The sequence below is a fragment of the Topomyia yanbarensis genome, chromosome 3 (genome assembly GCF_030247195.1).
Source record: "Topomyia yanbarensis strain Yona2022 chromosome 3, ASM3024719v1, whole genome shotgun sequence".
Classification (NCBI taxonomy): domain Eukaryota; kingdom Metazoa; phylum Arthropoda; class Insecta; order Diptera; family Culicidae; genus Topomyia; species Topomyia yanbarensis.
The window spans coordinates 168649275-168671263 of NC_080672.1; the positions used below are offsets into that span (position 1 = coordinate 168649275).

Genomic DNA, 21989 nt, shown 5'->3' on the forward strand with positions numbered 1-21989 from the left:
TAAAATAATAAAAATCAACACTTATAATTTTGAACAATCTTAAAATGTACCAGCTTTTTTTATTAACGTGGCTTTAAATGTTTTCATTAATCACACTGTACCAGTTGATAGCCGTAGTCGCCGGCATTATGTTGGAAACTGTTCAGTAATTTCGGAGCTGCTGTTTAACTTTTTAAAAAGGATTTGCGATATTTGAGGTTTGCTGCCCATTTATCTAGAATTGTCGACCAAGGCTCTCGATTAAAAAGTAACCACTTTGTCGAATCGTTTATAAAAGTTACGCCTGTCGATATGCTTTGGCGAGCTTTAATCTTTTTGGAATGATCTTCATTTCTATGAGTTTTTCCTTTATTTCTGCTTGAGGTTACCTACTTTATTTGTAATCTTCCCTCCTGGGTTCTTGTGGTCCCCTCCTCGCGAGATGCAATAAGGCCATTACAAATCTTTTTTAAAAATTATGTCCAAGTACAAATTTTTTTCTGAAGGGGGGGGGGGCAAACAAAAAATAAATATTTATTTTAATAAACACAATTTTTTTTTCTTTTTACATTTTCTTTCGATTGTTCTCGTGGACGTTTCCGCAGGGTGATTTCGTATAGCGGAGTTGAGCAATTCGTTTTACTAGAAAAATTCAAGCAAACATTACTGAATCAATCAAAAGTTCACATAGGAAAGGGATGCTAAAGTTTTCGTTTTAAATAATTTTCCGAACAGTGCAATTTCTAAATTCCCAATGAAAGCTTGAAAGTTCTCTATGAACGTAATGTAAACATTTAAGAGTACATTAAGGTATTAACTTTTGGTTGCTTGAATAGTTTTCGTTCCGTTGTGGCGGCACATGGACCGACTGTACACACAAGGCATGAAAATCGGTCAAAGGTTTTTCATATAAGGAAGACTGTGCAATCACTCTGAAACTCGACTTTTTAAGCTACACCCGGAGTGTCGAGTGTCATACTACTAGATTCAGTTCGTCGATATCTGAAAATGTCTGTATGTTTTATAGTATGGTTAAATAGCTTCAAAACTGCATTGGCCCTAGGTGGTACTCACTTTTGTGCCTAACCACTACTAACTGTCCTCACTTTTCTTCCTTCCTTTTGTTCCACGAGACTGCATCGAAGCGTTATATCGTGGGGAGGCTGATTCAGTCTTAAGACAAAATGATACATTAGAGCGGTTTAGCTCCGAACACATATCCGGCTAATCGCAGTGGTGAACTTCCGTTAGCCATTTGGCTCCCGTTTCTGTGAACCATTTAGTTCCTGTTTTCGCGAGCCATCTCAATTCCTCGTCGGAAGTTCTCCCGATACCGATGCCTGTTGCGCGAGTCATTTAGCTCCCAGTTTTGTCGCAATCTACTCGCATAGTCCATAAATCCTACTCAAAGGGCCAACCAGTACTTGGCGAGGACGGTTCGGCGATACCGGAACGGAGCGTAGCTTCTGGTTCGCTGCTTCCGGTTCGTTGAAAACTCGACGACCCACCGCTGGTGCTTCACTCGACCTACTCGATCTTGTCCCTGACGGTGAAACTAGTCGTCTGCTCGCATGCTTCGGTCCAGCGATTTCCGCTGGCTCGTGGTGCCCAGTACACTGGCGCCTCAAGCAAAGCTGTGGTTGCTCTCACAGCCTTCCCCTTAACATAATCGTCGTGACTTTAAAAGTTCAAGTCGATGATATATTTTCCGACCGCGCTGTCTTTCGGCTGCTAGTCATCACCAACTCTGTTTTATGATGGGCAATCATCTCCGTGTCGAGTGTCTCCTCTTCTAGCGATTGTCCGAGTACTTGGAACACCACATCATCCGTGAAGCCGAAAATCGTTATATCTCTGGGAAGGTTCAGCTTCAATACTCCATCGTACACTGCGTTCCACAGCGTCGAGTCGAGAAACGTCAGTTGTAGTTGTGATTCCCCCTTGTCTGTCTCGTAGGTCAGTATTCGGTGCTGAAAGTAGCTCTATAATATCCTGTAGAGTTACTCATGCTGTACAGCGAATGGGCGATTGCCTCCCAGCTAGTACTATTGAAGCATTCTTCACACCTAAGGGAACCACCACGCAAAAACGATATCCTTAACTCTGCTGTCTCCACAGCTCCCACAACCGTTTGGATGGATTTCACTGTAGACCTGCCTATAAGGAAGCCGAATTACATGAGATGCCGTTCTCACGGTCCGCGTACTTCGTTAGCTTGTTCAGGATTACTCCTTCTCTTTAACATTACCAAGGGATATATTGACTACGCTGAAAGATTTCCATGTTGTCCCGGCATCGGAAGCAACATCAGCTTTTGTCGCTTCCTATTATCGGATCGTTTTGAACATATCCGGGCTCTTATGTATCACTTCACTTTTATGGCTTTCGCCATCTCGATTTTGTTGGTAAATCGATCTTCATCTTTGTGATCATCCTCCTCACTGTACGGCGTAAATAGATTCATGTTGTGGAGAAAACCTTTCGATGGTGACCTCCATCTTTTCTGGGCACCTTTCAGGTGGTGCAGCTGAGCCTTTTATCTTTGTTATACCAACTTTGTAGGTCTCTCCTAAGGAAATTCGCGTTGGCTTTGTGGCAAGGTTTTCTTGTACAGCTTGACTGCTTTGTTGAGAGCGGTTCTTGCAGCTCGCTTCCCTCGAGCTTTCTGACTTCTTTTTAATTTTAAATATATTTGACACGGCACAATGCGTTAGCACAACGGAGCCGTGGAGCGCACCTTGGGGGTCATTTGGTCCGTCTTCTCTCGAGTTTTCGTTTACGTCCATGTCATCATCGGTACTGCATTCATCTTGCTCATCGTCGGATGTTCTTATTTGTTGTTTGTGCTTACGGGTCGCTATTGTAAATCCTTCTTCTTCGGTATTAGATTCCTTATTGGTGGTGTTGGTTGTTGGTTTGGAAACATTTGCTGTAATCGTTGTTACTTCGATGTTGGTAATGGCAGTTGGTTTAGTGGTACTGGGGCCGATCGTTGTTGAAATGGTGTTTGTGAATGTCCGGTCTGCAGTCTTTGGTTTACCAACTGGTTGTGGTTTAACATACGATGATCGTATACCGGCTTTGGTCGTATCAGGTGGAATTTCTTTAGCAGTCTCTGCGCTAGGTTTCCCGTGGTGTAGCGGATGATCACAATCTTGACAGGTAGGAATCTGTCCTGGGTGCGTGACTAGTGTTCGTTGAGAATATTCAACACCATGAGGTGATTTGCATGTGAAAGTCAAGTAAGAGGGAATAGGTTTTGTCGGACGCATTCTCACCACACGAACTCCGTTGCGGAGTCTTGGGAAGTAGTTCCTCCAACTATCTTCCTTAACACTATTCACCTCTCCGTATTTTGACAGGATTTGTTTGATAGCGAAGGAACTAGTACGTGGTGCCAGGTCATGTATCTTTATTTCAATGCTGTCAACATCTATATACGTTGGTATACTGTATAAAATGTTATTACATTCGATGACGTGTTTCATGTTGTTCTGGGAAGCGAATGATTCTGATTGACTAATATTTTTTAACATATTCAGTACCGCATGACGTAAATGGTGGAATTGCACCGCATAAAGTACCGCAAGCTACGTTGAACTTCAAGTTCACCTTCAACATTTGCTCCCCTTCATGAATTGATGGTATTACCGGATATTTTGTGTAGTCAACAGCAACAAAGTTTGCCCGCATCGTGAAATACTTTTGCGTGGCATTGTCACTTATTGTTTGTTCACGTATCACACACTAGGCAGAAGGCATCAATTTTTGCCAAGCGTCGCGCGGGTAAATTTGATTACTTGCCCTGCTATTGCAGCGGAGCGATTTCTAGCTTCTGAACTGAGCGAGATGAGAAACCGAAGTGATCTCCGACTTCTTCTCCAAGCTCGGAGGCAACTTATACGTAGATCGATAATCGTCGTATTGCACCCGGCGACCGTTTCTCAGTTTCCCATCCCTTGGTATGGTCGCATTACACGCCTTTGTTAGTAGTGCCCTGAGCTCGTTCGCATTTAGGTTGAAGAGGATACCCTTAAATTCAAGTTCTTCGACGGACACGTTCCTGTGAAAAATCGCTGTTTTCCATCTTCACTCGTTTATTTATCTCCTACATAGTGTAGTTCATAGTCCTGTTATCAATGCTGTACCAAATCGCTTGGTGGTCGCTGTGGATATATCCTCGCACACTTTTCAGTCCATCTTTCCGGTTACTCCAAGGCTACAAAAATTGACATCGATAATGGATTCCCGGTTCTTCCTGCGGTAAGTGCCGATGATACCATTATTTGTAAGATCTATATTTAGCTTTGCTAGAGCATTCTTGATCGCTGATGGCCAGACACAGTTCTTTTGATTCCAGCGTCTATCTCGAAAATTTCGCATGTTTCTGGTTCTTGGAATATTTCAGAATTAATGTCTCTTCGAGTTCTTGGAAAACGGCTTATTTGATATTCACAAGCTTAGACTTAAATGGAAGGTTTAGTAGCAGATTTTGATCTGATCAAGTTCATAAGAATCGCACATATGGCTGCGGATATACGGTATGAATACTACGATCCCATATGAAATCTTTAAATGTCAAAAACCTTTCGGTAAAGCTCATGTATATTGAATATTGAACCACATATAAATCTCCAGGAGTTTGATTTGAATTCAGATTGTTTCCTTATCGAAATTATTTTCGAATGCAACGATCGATTATGTCTCTATCGACTGTTGCGTTTAAAATGGAATCGATTCAGAAGACGGTCTGTATTAGCCTTTCCATGAGATCCCGAGCAAAGTCCAACATCAAAATTACAGCAAATAGACAACATATTTTGATATCAAGCGTCAAATTGAAATCTTATTTTGATATCAGTTTAAATTTTTTCAGATATAACATCATATTTTGATCTCATTTTGATGTGCTTACATTTTTAGAAAAAAATGTTTGTTTCTATTTCTTTGACAAACATCAAATTGATTACTTATTTTGTTATCAATGAAATATTTCACCATCTCAATGAGTTTTCAATTTGCTTTCACTGATAGCATGAATAGTTTTCTGTTTGATGTCATAGTGCAATTTTTCTGCTTTCGATTTTGATCTTTTAACCGTTAAAACGACCAAAATGATAACAACCTGAGCAATCATTCCCTACTACATCACAACATCAAGTTTAGTTCTCAATTTGTTATCAGACTCTGCTCGGGATGTTTGTTTGATAATACACAGATGGGTCCTTCCTTCCGCGACCAGCAAACGTTTCATTTGATGTTGGACTGGATCGATGATCTAATTTAAACTTCACATTTACCCGAGAATAGTCAAAATAAAAATTATCATGGGATGGTAATTTCTAAAACTACCATAATAGTTTTCAGTTACGAAAAGCAAAACTCTATGGAAGCTATTGTTGTTCTATAAAACGTGACAATTTTTTGAATTTTGGTTAATTTAAAAAAATTATTTGCCCCCTGATTTTTTTCAGCGATTTTGAAGGGGGGGGGGGGGACATAATTTTTAAAAAATATTTGTAATGGCCTAATTTTCCAAAATCGAAACGTTTAATAATAAAATATTTCGTATATTATTTTTGTAAAGTACCTCTCTCTCAAATTGAAAAAGAAACATCCGAGCACAGCTGTTGCCTATTTAATCCTCAGAAGTGAGCTTGGCCTTAGATTGGATGTCGTAACAGCTGACCTTGTTTCGTGTCTGACATTTCTACTCCCTTAGCCTTACATAAAATTTCCTTTCTAGTTTTCGTCGTATTTAAAAACTTCGCTAAAGCAATTGACCAAAATATTTTCTGATGCTGATCTTCTATCCATTGATTTTCCTGGCTGTCGTAGATATCTGAATCTTGCTTGATGCTCTTCCTGGCTTCTATTGGAAACATCATCACGCTGATCTACACTCCCGCCTTCGATAATTTTTGAACATCCTAGATGCGGATCGTCTTCAAAATAGTTATCGACTTCTAAATTTTCCGCGAACTGATCAGGCAGTAACTCCGACGAATTACTATCGTTCAGAACGTCTGCAACCAACAACGAAAAGCTGGCCCCTGCTGCGGATGATGCAGTCGGCACTTCTTCTTTAAGTGAAACTTCCAAAACTGATTGTCTCTGAACCTCTAATTTAGCACCGAGAGTGGGTGTTTCAGAGGAATTTTCCACATATTTGCAATTTCTGCAATTTCTGAAAAGTGAATACACTGGTAGGTGGTAATTTACTTCATTTTAAATTTGGATAAATTACGTTGTAATTTCGCCAGGAGTAAAGCTCGAACATAGTCCCATGCGCCCACTCAATTTCTGTCGATTCTAATTGTTCTTGGATTTTCTCCGAATAAGTTGTCGGCCATTTTCTCTTTGGTTTTTTGCATACAGGAAATTCACATAAACTTTGCATCTAAAGGATATGCTTGTCACATAGTCCTTACAGGATTGCCAGATAAGATTCATAGGGATCACGTAATGTATGTTGAAAAGGGAAAAGTATTAATTTAAGTGAAAAATAACAAAAATAAGGTGGTTTATTTTTTGAGTGTAATAAAATGATGTTTGGCAGTGTTGCTATATTTATAGGAAATTATAGTCATTACCCTTGACAAATAAAATTATTGTCGTTGAATGAGTAAAAATGATCAAATTGAACAGAAATTGTGCGGCAAAGTCGAACAAGTATCTACCATACATTCACCGTATATGTAGTTGATTAACTTTGACAATAATAGGACAGCAACCAAACCATAATCTAATTTTTTTTCAGAAATTGGCTTTCCCAAACTCTACTCGATAACCATAACATGAAAAAACTGACTAACTGGTAACTAAAACAAATTCCTGGCCTGCCAGGGAGCGATTAAAACGCGTATATAGAAAGGTATGATGTTCTTCGATGTTGTATCGAAGCTTTTTCTACGCAATGAGTCGCATCTTGCGTGGTATGCTTTCAAAATTCATTGCAAATTTTGCTGATACATGTACCATGCAAACATGTCTGTTTATTCAAAAGCTAATGGAAAATATTGAAAAAATGAGCCTGTCGAATCAGAACAACCAATATGTTGTCCAACATGTCGCCAGATTGTTGAAACAACAACTGAAGTTTTCTTGAATTCGTTATACAGCTCTAAATTTTGAAAGTCGTGTCAATGCATAAGAAGATGTTCAACACAATTATGATGGTCATTCGTAACCCAACTTTGTACCGGGAAACAAGTGCTTTTTGTTCTCTCCGGTGTGGTTTAGTTTTTTCGGTGGTACGAAGGTGCTTGCTGTGGCAGAGGCTGCAGTAAAGCATTAGTAATAAACAGTCCCGCGAGTGATAGTTATTACCTGCGATATCGGTGCAGTGAAGTTACTAAACAGTTTTCTTGCCTGAAAGACGGCTTTGTTTAGACGAGCTATATCAGCTCTATTGTGTGAAGGTCACGCGGGTGACGGATAAAACAAACGAAGGATCAATTCACCTACCAGCTCGTCAGGAACCAACTGGTGAAGTGTTTTGTTTTTTACTTTTCTTATCGATTTTTTTTTCTTTTTATTGCTTTTGATTTTTTATTTTGATTTAAGTTAAACAGTGCGGTCGAGCGTGTTGCTCCCGCAACAAAATGGAACAAACAGAAGGATCACCCTCCGAAGACGAATATTATGGGGAAGAAGAACATATATCTGATACTGAGACAGATAATGTTATGATCGATCCACTTCCCCCCAATGTCTCACAGCCCCCCCGAGTCAAGGTTTACCAGGATGGATCCGCTGGTCCTTGGGTGGTATACTTTCGGCCCAAAAATAAACCGTTAAACAGCATAACTGTTGCACGGGAGCTGACAAAACGATACTCGGCCGTAACCGAGATTAAAAAGGTTCAGTCAGATAAACTGCGCGTAGTCGTTACTGACTTGAAACAGGCCAATGATATCGTTAGCAATAGCCTCTTTACGCTGGAGTATCGCGTCTACATTCCTTCTCGTGATGTGGAGATCGACGGTGTGGTAAGTGATGCGGGTCTAACTGTCGATGATCTGATGAATGATGGGGCTGGCCGCTTTAAGGACCCTAACCTTCAATCAGTTAAGATTTTGGAGTGCAAGCAATTGCACTCAAAGTCCATCGAAGATGGTAATTACTATCCATCAGACTCGTTTCGCGTAACCTTCGCCGGATCTGCACTTCCGAGCTACGTTGAAGTGGGAGGAGCTCGTCTACCTGTACGCCTGTTTGTACCGCGGGTCATGAATTGTTCCAATTGCAAGCAGCTAGGTCACACGGCCACCTACTGTAGCAACAAGCAACGGTGCGGTAAATGTGGGGAACGCCATGCGGATGATACTTGCAGTAGGCCCGCTGAGAAGTGTGTTTACTGTGGGGAGAATCCGCATGCACTTTTGACATGCCCAACGTACAAACTTCGCGCGGATAAACTGAAGCGATCCGCCAAAGATCGCTCCAGACGCTCTTACGCAGAAATGCTTAAAAGAGCTGTTCCACTTGTCTCCGAAAACCCATTCGCTCTCTTGCCAACTGACGATAACGCCTCTAATGACCCTTGCGAGGGGCATTCTTTGGCTCCGCTTGGAAACTCTAGGAAAAGACCTAATCAAAACTCACCTGAACTTCCTCGTAAGGGTCCTAGGTTGTCCCAAACAAGGGTACAAAATAAAAATAATTCATCAACTGGAAGTGCTGGTACAAAACCGAAGATAATACCTCCTGGTTTTGGGAAATTGAGATACAACCAGGAGTTCCCAGCACTCCCCGGGGCACCAAAAATCCCAAGTGCTCCAATTTTACAGTCAGAAACTCACCCTAAAACGGGATTCCTTAAATTTTCTGACATTGTGGACTGGATATTCACAGCTTTCAACATTACCGATCCTATGAAAAGCTTGCTGGTTGCTATTCTACCAACAGTAAGAACATTTTTAAAACAGTTGACTGAACAATGGCCCCTCCTTACAGCGATCGTATCCTTCGATGGCTAACTTATTAGACGGAATCAGGGATCTGATCACTGTTTTACAGTGGAACTGCAGAAGTATTATCCCCAAAATCGATTCATTAAAACACTTGCTAAATTACAATCATTGTGATGCATTTTCCCTATGTGAAACATGGCTAACTTCTAATATAAACCTCAACTTCCACGATTTTAACATTATCCGCTTGGATCGAGAAGACTCATATGGGGGGGTACTTTTAGGGATCAAAAAGTGCTACTCCTTCAATCGAATCAACCTCCCTTCGACGCCAGGCATTGAAGTTGTCGCTTGTCAAACAACAATCAAAGGCAAAGATCTTTGCATTGCTTCTATTTACATTCCTCCTAGGGCCATGATGGGATATCGAAGATTCTCCAACGTGATTGAACACCTTCCCTCGCCCCTCCTGCTTCTTGGAGACTTTAACTTTCACGGTACGGGGTGGGGCTGTCTATACGACGATAATCGATCTTCGACAATTCAAGACCTTTGTGACAACTTCAATATGACAATTCTGAACACAGGGGAAATGACACGGATCCCTAGACCACCTGCGCAAGCAAGTGCACTGGACATATCTTTATGCTCGACATCACTACGGTTAGATTGCAAGTGGAAGGTAATATCTGATCCCCACGGTAGTGACCACTTACCAATTGTAATTGCAATCACCACTGGTTCAAGACCATCGGCACCAATCAATGTTCCCTATGACCTCACACGAAACATTGATTGGAAGAGCTACGCTGCTGCGATATCCAAAACTATCGATTCAACACAGGTACTTCCCCCGGAGGAAGAATATAAGTCCAACTCGATTCTCGATAGCGCGATTCAAACTCAGACGAAACGAGTACCCGACGTGAACACCCAAAATCGTTCTCCCAACCCGTGGTGGGACAAAGAGTGCTCAAACGTGTACGCGGAGAAAGCTGCCGCGTATAAAACCTTCCGGAACGACGGGTTAGTTGCTAGTTATCGAGTGTACGCGATATTAGAAAAGCGAATGAAAAATTTAATGAAAGCTAAGAAACGCAGTTACTGGCGCCGGTTTGTCGACGGGTTAACAAGAGAAACATCGATGAGCACTCTTTGGGGCACGGCCCGACGTATGCGAAACCGAAACAGTACTAACGAGAGCGTGGAATATTCAAACCGTTGGATATTCGATTTCGCCAAGAAAGTTTGTCCGGATTCCGCCCCGGCACAGAAAATCTACCGCGCCGCGTCGCCTTACAATACCGCGAACGAAACACCGTTTACGATGGTGGAGTTCTCACTTGCTCTCTTATCATGTAACAATAAAGCCCCGGGGCCAGATAGAATCAAATTCAACTTGTTGAAGAATCTGCCAGACTCTGCCAAAAGACGCTTGTTGAATTTATTTAATAGGTTTCTTGAGGGTAACATTGTCCCACATGACTGGAGACAGGTGAGGGTCATCGCCATCCAAAAACCAGGAAAACCAGCCTCCGACCACAATTCGTATCGTCCGATTGCAATGCTGTCCTGTATCCGGAAGTTATTCGAAAAAATGATCTTGTTTCGCCTCGATAATTGGGTCGAAACAAATGGCTTACTGTCAGATACACAATTTGGCTTCCGCAAAGGTAAAGGGACGAACGATTGCCTTGCGTTGCTCTCAACAGAAATTCAAATGGCATATGCTAACAAAGAGCAGATGGCATCAGTATTCTTGGATATTAAGGGGGCTTTCGATTCAGTTTCGATCAACATTCTTTATGAGAAGTTGCACCAGCATGGTCTTTCGCCAATTTTAAATAACTTTTTGCTAAACCTGTTGTCTGAAAAACAAATGCATTTCTCGCATGGCGATTTATCGACATCACGATTTAGCTACATGGGCCTTCCCCAGGGCTCATGTCTAAGCCCTCTCCTCTACAATTTTTACGTGAATGACATTGACGAATGTCTTGTCAATTCCTGCACGCTAAGGCAGCTTGCAGATGACGGTGTGGTCTCTATTACAGGTCCTAAAGCCGTCGACTTGCAAGGACCACTGCAAGATACCTTGGACAATTTGTCTGCTTGGGCTCTCCAGCTGGGTATCGAGTTCTCCACGGAGAAAACTGAGCTAGTCGTATTTTCTAGAAAGCGTGAACCAGCGCAACTACAGCTTCAATTAATGGATCAAACTATTGCTCAGGCTTCAACATTCAAATATCTCGGGGTATGGTTCGACTCTAAAGGTACCTGGGGATGTCACATTAGGTATCTGAAACAGAAGTGCCAACAAAGGATCAACTTTTTCCGTACAATAACTGGAACATGGTGGGGTGCCCATCCAGGAGACCTAATCAGGCTGTACCAAACAACGATATTATCAGTGTTGGAGTACGGATGTTTCTGCTTTCGCTCCGCTGCGAACATACATTTCATCAAACTGGAGCGAATCCAGTATCGTTGCTTGCGTATTGCCTTGGGTTGCATGCACTCGACCCATACGATGAGTCTCGAAGTGCTGGCGGGCGTTCTTCCTCTGAAAAATCGATTTTGGGACCTCTCATATCGATTACTCATTCGATGCGATATTCTGAACCCATTGGTGATTGCAAATTGCGAAAGGCTTGTCGAGCTTAATTCTCAGACCCGATTCATGTCCTTGTACTTCGATTACATGGCACAGAACATCAATTCATCTACGTATAACGTCAACCGTGCTCATCTCTTAGATACTTCTGATCACACTGTATTTTTCGATACATCCATGAAGGAAGAGATTTGTGGAATTCCGGATCATATTCGCCCACAAGTGGTCCCAAATATTTTCTTTAACAAATACCATCAAGTCGACTGCGCCAAAATGTTCTACACTGACGGATCAATTCTCAACGGGTCCACAGGCTTCGGTATCTTCAACGAAAATCTTGCTGCCTCATTCAAACTCAATGATCCTGCTTCAATTTACGTCGCAGAATTAGCTGCCATTCAGTATACTCTCGGGATCATTGACACCCTGCCCTCAGACCATTACTTCATCGTTTCGGATAGTCTCAGCTCCATTGAGGCCATCCGTGCGGCGAAGCCTGGAAAGCACTCACCGTATTTCCTGGGGAAAATACGGGAATATCTGAGTGCTTTATCTGAAAAATCTTACCAGATTACCTTGGTTTGGGTCCCGTCACATTGTTCTATTGCGGGCAATGAGAAGGCGGACTCTTTAGCCAAGGTGGGCGCATTAGAAGGCGACACTTACGAAAGACCAATTTGCTTCAACGAATTTTTCAGTATCTCTCGTCAGAGGACGCTCGATAGTTGGCAAACCTCATGGAGCAATGGGCATCTGGGACGGTGGCTACATTCCATTATCCCGAAGGTATCAACGAATGCTTGGTTTAAGGGGTTGGATGTGAACCGGGACTTTATTCGTACGATGTCAAGGATCATGTCCAACCATTACTCGTTTGACGCGCATCTCCGTCGTATAGGGCTTGCTGAAAGTAATCATTGTGTTTGTGAGAACGGCTACCACGACATCGAGCATGTTGTTTGGCTGTGCGCAGAGTACTGTGTTGCCAGGTCCCAACTAATAGATTCCCTTCGGGCCCGAGGTAGATCACCCTATGTGCCAGTCCGGGACGTCCTGGCAAGCCGTGACCACCCCTATATTTTTCTTATCTATATCTTTTTGAAAACCATTGATGTCCAAGTTTAATACATTTTCCCCTCTCTCATTCACAGTAGAATCTCACCAACCTATCCCTGTATCTACAATATGGCATTGCTTCACGAGTCTTCGGTGCATACCCTTCTTGATAACCGTCTACCCAGAACATCATGACATACCTCACATGCAGATGATATAGAGAACATCATGACAGTATCAGAGTGCCAATAATTATCCGAAATATCGACCCTCCCCTCGCCCCTGCGATTACAGGCTGGAAACTACAACACTACAACAAAGTGTGCATATCCGCCACAATGATCAATCAGCAAACGACGATGTCAATTACACAATATGTATCCCACTTCCTACCTTTTTCCTTTACTTACATAAGAGGGGAGCAAGCCGCCCCTAAATACGGCTTTCCTTTCCCCCACTAACATGTGACATGTAATTAAAAAAAAAATGAATTATCGGCCTCGTTAAGCTAAAGCATTTGGGCCTAAATAAACGTATTTAAGATTAAAAAAAAAAACAATTATGATGGAAAATTGAATGTTATTTATAGTAAAAAAATAAATAAAGAGTAAAATAATGTGCATACAAAAAAAACACTATGCATAGTTGGATACGTTTTGCCTCAGAATACCCCTTCTTTAAGGCCGCCTCCATCAAACATGGTCACTTTCTTGGTCGGAGAAATATATATATCAAATAATATATAGAGATATTAAAATGCTTTAGGAAGTCCCCTCCACTGAAGCTCAGGTTCCCCTAGCTAAAAACTACCCCATGAACATTTCCTTGGTGGAAGGAAAACCCAAATTTCATGAAAATCGAACTCGTCGTTTAGAAATAGTTAGCGAACATACATACATTAATTTTATTTATATCTACTATTCAACCCATATGCAACTCTTATAGCACCTATATATCTATATAGATATGATAAAACATCATGCCTATAACCTTCCCAGAAGTCTCCTGAGCACAAATGCTCAGGATGCAAAAAAATTGACATCCTTGCGTGAACTTGAAAGAGAAACGAAATTTAATTCATGCCCGTAGAGGTGTATGAAATGTTTATTTCGTTTCCCTTGTCATTCGTTCTCCCGTGTTGCCATAATCAAATCTGTACCGGGAGTTGAAAAATCTTTTCTTTCTGTACTACTCTATAGAAAAATCTGTACCGGATTCTGTACCCCAAACAATAACAAGGTTGTTTTAAAAAAATCATTTTTCTTATACATATTCTTCATTCGGGGAAATCAAACCAGACATTCCAACTCGGATGTTTTATTTGAGCTGGAATTCCGCAAAAAACGAGTTAGAATTCCGGATGAGTGTGACTGGGTAATGTCAATATCAGCTCCAGCTCAAATTCTCGCTGCCACTTTGTTTGTGACTAACAGAGTGGCGGCGAGAAGCTGATGAAGCTGGTAATATCAATAGGATGCGCGAAACCTGCTTGCAGGAATTCAAATGTAGCAAGTCAGAGTAAAAGTATGCACTCCGAGAAGATCGCTCGGCTTTCACTTACGGACAATTTCTTCACTTGGATGAAAACCGGTTTTCGTTGAAAACCGGTTTTCGGTTAATTGGTTACCAGCAACCTGAAAACTGGTTTTCAGCCTATTACCTAACCGCTGTAATACTGAATGAATAATTTCCCAACTTTAGCATATAAGCTTTCTCTTATAACTCATTTTTATTGCTTTGATTTGGTCCATGGATTGGCATTCACTAGTAACGTTGTGATGCAAGTAGATAACTTGGATCAATTTATCGTCACTTTTTAAATCACAGAGATCGTGGCGATCCGAGTAACTTTTGCTTTAAGCCAATTCTCGTGGCAGAACTTTCGCACAGTGGGAATTCCTCATCAAACCACTTTCGAAGCAGGAGTCAGGTCTTCCAAGCTTTCTTCGAATTATAGTAAGAAACCGGTAGAGCTTTCTTGTCACGAGGAAGGACCCTCGGATTTTCAGACGTCCCTATAAACATAAGTTTTAATTTCAAACTTCCGTCCATATTCGCACTAGGCATGAAAGTGTATCTGATCCGAATCAATTTACGGTCAGATGCAGCTTTATCATCCCATAAGTTCGAGATGCAATCACTTTAATGCGTATTCATCGGCGTTAAACAGTTGCGAAGGTCTTAAACTCAATTCCACGATTTTGTTCATGAGTATTTCTTTAAGCTTGACACGTACAGAAGCCTTTTCTGCAGCGGATATAACCGTACGTAGGCCAAATTGGATTGTGGAAACGAAGAGCCCACCCATTCGATGCAATAAATTGGCATGTCTCGTAGCATCCGAACATCCGACGGAATAATTATGTTTGCGTTTCTTTGTTAGAGGATCCACATGAACAACGCCTCTTCCATCAACGGAAAATCCTGTTGTTTCATAGTTCGTCGTTGTTCTATTCCGTGTTCTCTATAACTTTCTATTTTAGAGTTGATAGATTCCTTTTGCTTAAGCAGTCGGCCCACGTGGAACAATTCACTGGACTCAGCATCGTGGATTACGTCCAACTTTTTAGCAAGTGACAACGTAGTGTGCTTTCGTTTTATCGGTTTATTTTCCGATGGCGTATCCGGCGTTTTATGTGAAAGAATTGATCAAAAACCTGTTTTAATCCACCTAGCGGTGCAATTGTGCCTTTCTCAATCATGAACACGAGAATTTTTTAGTTGCTATACATTACAATTTTATTATACATGTCTTGACAACTATATACAAGAAAAAAAATCATTATTCGAGTTCTAAAATTTTGCAAAAGAAAAACCAGCCACGGAAATATTGAATTGAACAAAGGAGCGAAATCGATTAAGTCCCAAAAAGTCGATTCTTATAAAAAAAAATTCGAGATAACATAAAATCTCGACGTTTCATGCATTTTAAAATTTGAGTTCCGGATTATATGGGAATTTCATATGTGACCGGACGGTTCAGTGTATATTTCCGGAACCATATAAGCGATCCGTGCGAAATTTTATAGACATCTGTGGGGATAATATAGCTATCATTTGAGACTAAGTTTGCGAAAATAGGCCCAACTGTTTTCGGGAAATTGCTGTGAGTTCGTTAATTTTGAAAGATGGCCGCTTTTCACGGGCACTTCCGGAACCGTCTATAGTGGTCAGTGTAGTCAACTAAAGTTTGGTTGGCCGTCGGTGATCTAGAACTGCAAATTCATGTATTTTGAGAGACATTTTAGCGAAATTTTTACCTTTTTTGCTTTCATCGGAGTATCGGTTTGAATCACAATTTGTTATGTGATCGCACGCCACAACCCGTAACTCCAAAACCGGAAGTCGGATCGGGATGAAATTTAATAGCCATTTACGGGGGCGCAACACCTTTCATTTGAGACTAAGTTTGGTTGAATCGGTTTAGCCATCTCCGAGAAACCGATGTGATGATGTGAGATTTTGAATGGATGTTAGTGACCTAATACTACAAATTGAAGGAGTTGTGGTAATAATTTGGAAAAATTTTCACCTTTATACATTCATTGCAGAATTTATTAAAATCGACATTTCTGCGTGATCGTACTCATCACCCTGTAATTCCGGAACCGGAAGTCGGATCCATTAGAAATTCAATAGCAGCCTATGGGAACGTTGCACCTTGCATTTGAGACTAAGTTTGTCAAAATCGGTTCAGCCATCTCTTAGAAAAATGAGTGACATTTTTGGTAACATACACACACAGACGCACATACACACACACATACATACACACGCACAGACATTTGCCGAACTCGATGAACTGAATCGAATGGTATATGTCACTCGGCCCTCCGGGCCTCCGTTAAGAAGTCGGTTTTCAGAGCAATTGCAATACCTTTCTATTGAAAAAGGCAAAAAGTAATTAATGGCAAAAAACACTAATGACATACTTTGTCGCAAAAAATGACTTTAAACTGGGAGGAAACAGCCAACTTTCGTGAACCGCAGTAAAAACTGGATTCTAACTGCACTACGTACTCTTAATAAATTCTTCTCATAGACTGGTTAGTTCGAATTGTCTGTCTATTAAAGTGCCATCTCTATCACTTGAAATACATGTATTTTAACAGCTCGCAGTTTTCAGATCACTAGCACTTTGAAAGTGTGGAGTCCAGGTTAGTGGAAAGTACGCATTATTTCTGTATTTTAGCGAAAGAAACAAACAATCAGCGTTTCCCTCGGCATTTTTTTGCCAGCTGTCAGTTGCCCCAATTAACGGATACTATCCGCTATTTTGGGGCGCAGTCGTGACCCAACTAACGAATTTGCGCTGTATTACTTTTGAAATGATGGGTCAAAGCCCTAATAGTCCTTTCCTACGAATAAATCGAATGTTTCATCTGTTCATAAACGTTGTTGTTTATAAACAACATGGGCATGAATTATAAATAAAATAAAATGAAATTAATTCATCTAAATTAAATTTGACGTTATAATTTGGACGTACATTAGGTCAATGTGCTAGAGGTAAACAAAAATATACTGCATTAGATTTCAATGAAGTTCATGTGTTGCACGTTACCCCATATGCGTGGATACTTGCACTGGTATAATTTAAGGCCATCAAGTAAACAAGGAATGATATTTTGATTTATTAAGTGCTTTTTATTATTCTTCATGCTCTCGTTAGCGCTTGAACTTTTTGAATATTATTCTAAAGCATTAGTTTTTAGTTGTACCGCTTTGAAGTTGGAAAGTGTTGCAAGTAACCCAGTTTGACGGTATGTATATACTCTATATTGCGTTAATTTGGTCAATTTTCTGAAGAGTGGAACTCACAGCTCGCAAAGTGAGTAACATGCAACTAAAAAGTCATATTGTAACGAACTGAATAAAAATATATTGTTCTACGTTACTGTGCCGTAACGTCCGAGGTAATAAAGTCCGAAAGGTGGTGCGTCATAGCGTCCGGGACATTATGACGCACCAGGCTGCGTCATAACATCCGAAGATGGATGTGCGTTATAATGTCCCAAGTTATATCGTCCCAAAATAATGTGCGTCATACGTTCGGGATACTATGACGCACAAGGGTGCGTCAAGGTCCGAAAAATAAATGCACGTCATAAAGTCTGAAATCATCCTAGAGTCACAACGTACAAGATCAGCACTTTGTCATAATATCCGGGATCACATGTGACATGACAGACATTGTGAGGCACTGCGTCAAAAGTCCAGGATTCAATGACGCACTCATAGTTTCGGATATCATGGCGTATTAGTCCCTAGGAATAGTCGTCATATTGTCTCCGACATTATGACGCACCAGGCTGCGTCATAATATTCAAAAACAGGTGTGCGTCATAACATCTCGGTCTTTATGATCCACATTTATTTTCGGATCTTGGGACGCCCTCCTTGTGCGTCACAATGTCCCGGACGTATTACGTACGTTCGCTTTCGGATCTTATGTTGCAGCCAATCTCGTGGATACTGTGATGCATTAGAACTGCGTCATAATGTCCCAATGCTGTATAACCTCCCAGTATGACGTGGTATCGGTGCGTCAAAATTTCCGAAACAATGAGTGCGTCATATTATACTGGACATTATGACGCAATACCCCTGTGCCAAAACATCCCAATATCAGTGTGCGTTATAAGATTCCGGAATGTGCGCGGACGAACAAAAATGGGACTCGGTGAACATTTCAGTCGTTCAGATTATGTCAGCGTTGCAACGGAGTTGGCGAGAAGAGCAACGACCAGCAACGTAGTAGTATGCTGCTTCAGGTCGTCGAGACACCGATGAATCGGAAGTTACACTCCAACCGGAGACGCCGGAATTAGTCTGCTGAAGAGACATAAAGCAGATTAGCAAGCGAAACCGGAGTAGGAACTAAGCTGAGTGCTTGCATCGTCGACGATTGGTCATCGGGGCACCTGAGAACCAGAAGTCATCCTCCAGACCCTCCCCTGGAATTGCATGACTGACTGCCTCAGAACCTAACCAACAAGCATCGATATAACGGTTTCGGAAGAACTTTGGACGTCAACAACATTGCCGTGCAGGACTGATTGATATGGCGGTTATGAGACCAGCCAACTAGCACGACCAGCTAGACCTGGAATCAAGTGAAGTGCATGAGCACAGCCTCTCCCCGAAGTAGTCATTTCAAATGGAATTCGGAGGATCAGGCAAATGTCGGACTTTTTGGTGCAGGTTAGAGGAGTAGGGTTCAGAGTTTTCTTTTCTGTTTAGAGTCCCTCACTCATTTAGCTCTGGACTTAATTTCTTCAGCAAAGTTTTCGAAAATGCTATTTCAAACAACTTTGTTGAAAACATGAATACTTTATATATTCAGAGTATCGAAATATAGTAGACTATATGTGAAAGAAAAACTAAACAAATTATTTTTATATTAGTGTATTTGATAAATCTCTTCTGTGGTTTACAAACAATAAAATTCACATTGCATTCAAGGTATGAGTCTCTGAAGCTGACGAAAAAAGTTATATTGAAGAGAACTGGCAAAAAAAATTTCCTAAATATTATATCTCGATATGCTGCATTCATGTAGCTTTCATATTTTCGACAAAATCGTTTAAAATGATTTTATCAACAACTTTTCTGAAAGCACCAAGTCACTAACCATTTTTGAAGAGGTATTTTTAGAATTTGTATATCAAAAGATGCGCTGTTTTGTGTTGGAAAACTTTTTCAAAGTTGTTAAACCTTCAAAGTTGATAATTTCAAAATTATATGACCTTTACTGTTGAGAAAGTTTTCGAAAATTTGTTCCACTTTAGAAGTTGACATTCTTTAACTTCATTGACATATTGTGCAAGAAAATAATCTATAGAGGCTTGAACAATGTTCCATATTGGTTCTCCTTGTTTGTAGACTGGAATGGCACATGTCAGACTAATTATGTTTCTGAATTTTAAATAATTGATGAAACTGTTATAAATTTCAGCTTTTTCAAAAAATCCACAATTTTCATACCCTCCCTCTCCATACCAAATTCCTGGCTACGCCACTGCGTTGTACATGTTATTAATACAATTTCTTCAGTGAAAATATTTGTGTTAGAGCAGGCTTTACAACCGAGCTGCAACAACCATAATTGGATTATCAGATTAAATGATTTGGGAAAATTTCAAACGCTGTTTCACAACTGGTAACATTCCCCTGCATATGGCCAAGTAAGTCCTAAATTACTGTGAAACGATTCATGCAACAATTCGAGATGTTCATCCAGCAGTGTTTATTTTATAATTTCACTGCTCGTTTCCGACTAGCCGTCATCCACGGATTCTCCACGCTAGAAGAGTAGAATACCCGCTGTGTAAAGCCAATTCTGCTGATAAGGCTCGTCATGAACTCCAGTCACGTGCAGCTGGTGGGAATCTAAACGTAAACATGTGTAGCATGAACATTGGAGCGCAAATGCTTTTACAATGTTGCACAAATGCCTTGATGGGACGGAGAGCTAAATCTATTCACATGCATATGCTAGTTGCTGTGCTTTTCTTTGCCTGTCGAAACACATTGAATCTTGTCCAAGCTAGACACTCGAGACCCATCAAGCGCAGAATGTCTACTTTAGATGTAGCTTCACACACACACACATATTACACGCAAACATGCATGCAGGCCACAATTTTCCGTTTCACCGGATAATGTTGCTGAACAAATAAGATAATTGAAATTAGGATCCAATAATTAAGGACTATTGTTGTGAATAAAAGATACCCAAATCTATGGCCTTCATTGTTGCCCGTTCTATTTCTTGTTAATACTCTTCTTGACACACTTAATTAGCGAATTTTCAATTCAGCACTGATTTCAACGAAACATGAACTTTCAGTGAAATGATTGCTTAATTATTATTATCCAAACACTCTTTTTTCTTCTCTTTTCCAGCTACTGCATCGCCTTTGAGATCATGAAAGTGAGCAAGCACTGCCAAGAGGTCCCTGACTATCGTACCCTGACCGAGGGTGACCGCGTGGTTGTACGATGCGCCTCCAGTTTATCTACCACCAATGTCACCCCCATCGACGATGAGCTCTACAACAGCTCTATCTCGAGTGAGCACGATAACGACGATGGCGATGGTGATGATGATAATTACAACCAGAGCACGGAGTACGACACAAGCACCAGTAACACCATCCGAGCTGTACAGCAGCCAGTGTCACATCGGTGCCTGGGGGAAGGCCTTACGGGTCGGAATACACGGTTCACTGCGTTGACCATGCCCTTATGCCACGGGAAGTGGCTGCGACTAACGGTTGGATTGCCGAAAAAGTGCAAACCTAGCGAGTCACAGTTTGTCTTTGTCTAAAAAGTGAAGCCAACACTTCTGGGACAGGAATGAGAGCATTGTATGAAACGATAATATGTGTGATATCGTACAAACCTAACAAACGGCGGATGTGAGAGTACCGTGAAGGAAGCAGAGTCTTTGCCCATTCGAGACATATGAACGTGAAATGTCTGGTCTGACAGAATACATAAAACAAAACAGAAGCTTACCATAATAAATTAAAATGATGCTCCTTCGTCATAAAAGTTAGTCGTAAAACGGAGGAAGATGTAAAATGTAAATAGATCTTTTCCACTTTGATAAGAAATCAACCATATTAAAATCATGACATTGATGCGAATTCCATAATATGATGTTTGCAATATAATCGAGAAAGAAAAGCCCGGCTCCGATGACACGTCCGTTAGCGAAGGTTTCTTGATGCCATGCAGACATAAAAGACGTTATGTCCGTTTGCAGCACCAAAAGTTCGGCTGATTGTAAAGAAGTTCATTGAATTGTAAAGCATTCCCTTGAATTTAAAGTTCTTATTGGAATCGGTTCATTGAACAATAGATGCCAAATTGAATTGCAAAACGTTATCTATACCATGACATGCATGCTAATTGAATCCCGATTCACTTTTGGAAACAAAACGCGGCTAATTAAAACCAATTATGGAAATCACAAACGCTTCAAGCACGGAAACATGGTAATGAAATGAAATGAATAAAATGGAAGAGGAAATCGCGAACAAAAAATAATGGTTCCGCTAATTCAAGAGCAATTTACCTTTCAATAACACTTGTGATGAAAAGACGAATGTTGACCTGAAATAATGAAGCAAGGAAAAAGAACACAAGAGATTCAACTTCCGCTGCCAAGTCGCAAAAGTAATCGTCCTGCTCATTTCCTTCTCCGACAGTTGATTGTCTGTCGCTGGGTTAAGATTCGTGAATATCAAAAGAGAGTCACGTAATTTTGCATTACTTGCTGTGCTCGCCTGGTAGTGGGTTGACGACGCGCGAAGGCGAAAATATGAGTGCTTAGCAATCTCTTCAATGAAGACAAATCGATATCATGCATTTAAACGATGATATTATGCAAATCCTACTGACACACCTTCTTACCG

The 21989-nt window shown here is 40.9% G+C and overlaps 1 protein-coding gene across 2 annotated transcripts in view; it reads left to right on the top strand.

The window, feature by feature from the left end:
- The window catches only part of LOC131689098 (somatomedin-B and thrombospondin type-1 domain-containing protein-like), a 203424-nt gene extending 182198 nt beyond the window's left edge, over positions 1–21226 (top strand). For both annotated transcript variants that reach the window (XM_058973909.1, XM_058973910.1), the window contains one exon: positions 20473–21226. In XM_058973909.1, coding sequence (XP_058829892.1) covers positions 20473–20896 — 424 coding nt within the window. In that variant the 3' untranslated portion in view covers positions 20897–21226. The remainder of the gene's footprint in view (positions 1–20472) is intronic.
- Positions 21227–21989: the final 763 nt, after the last annotated feature.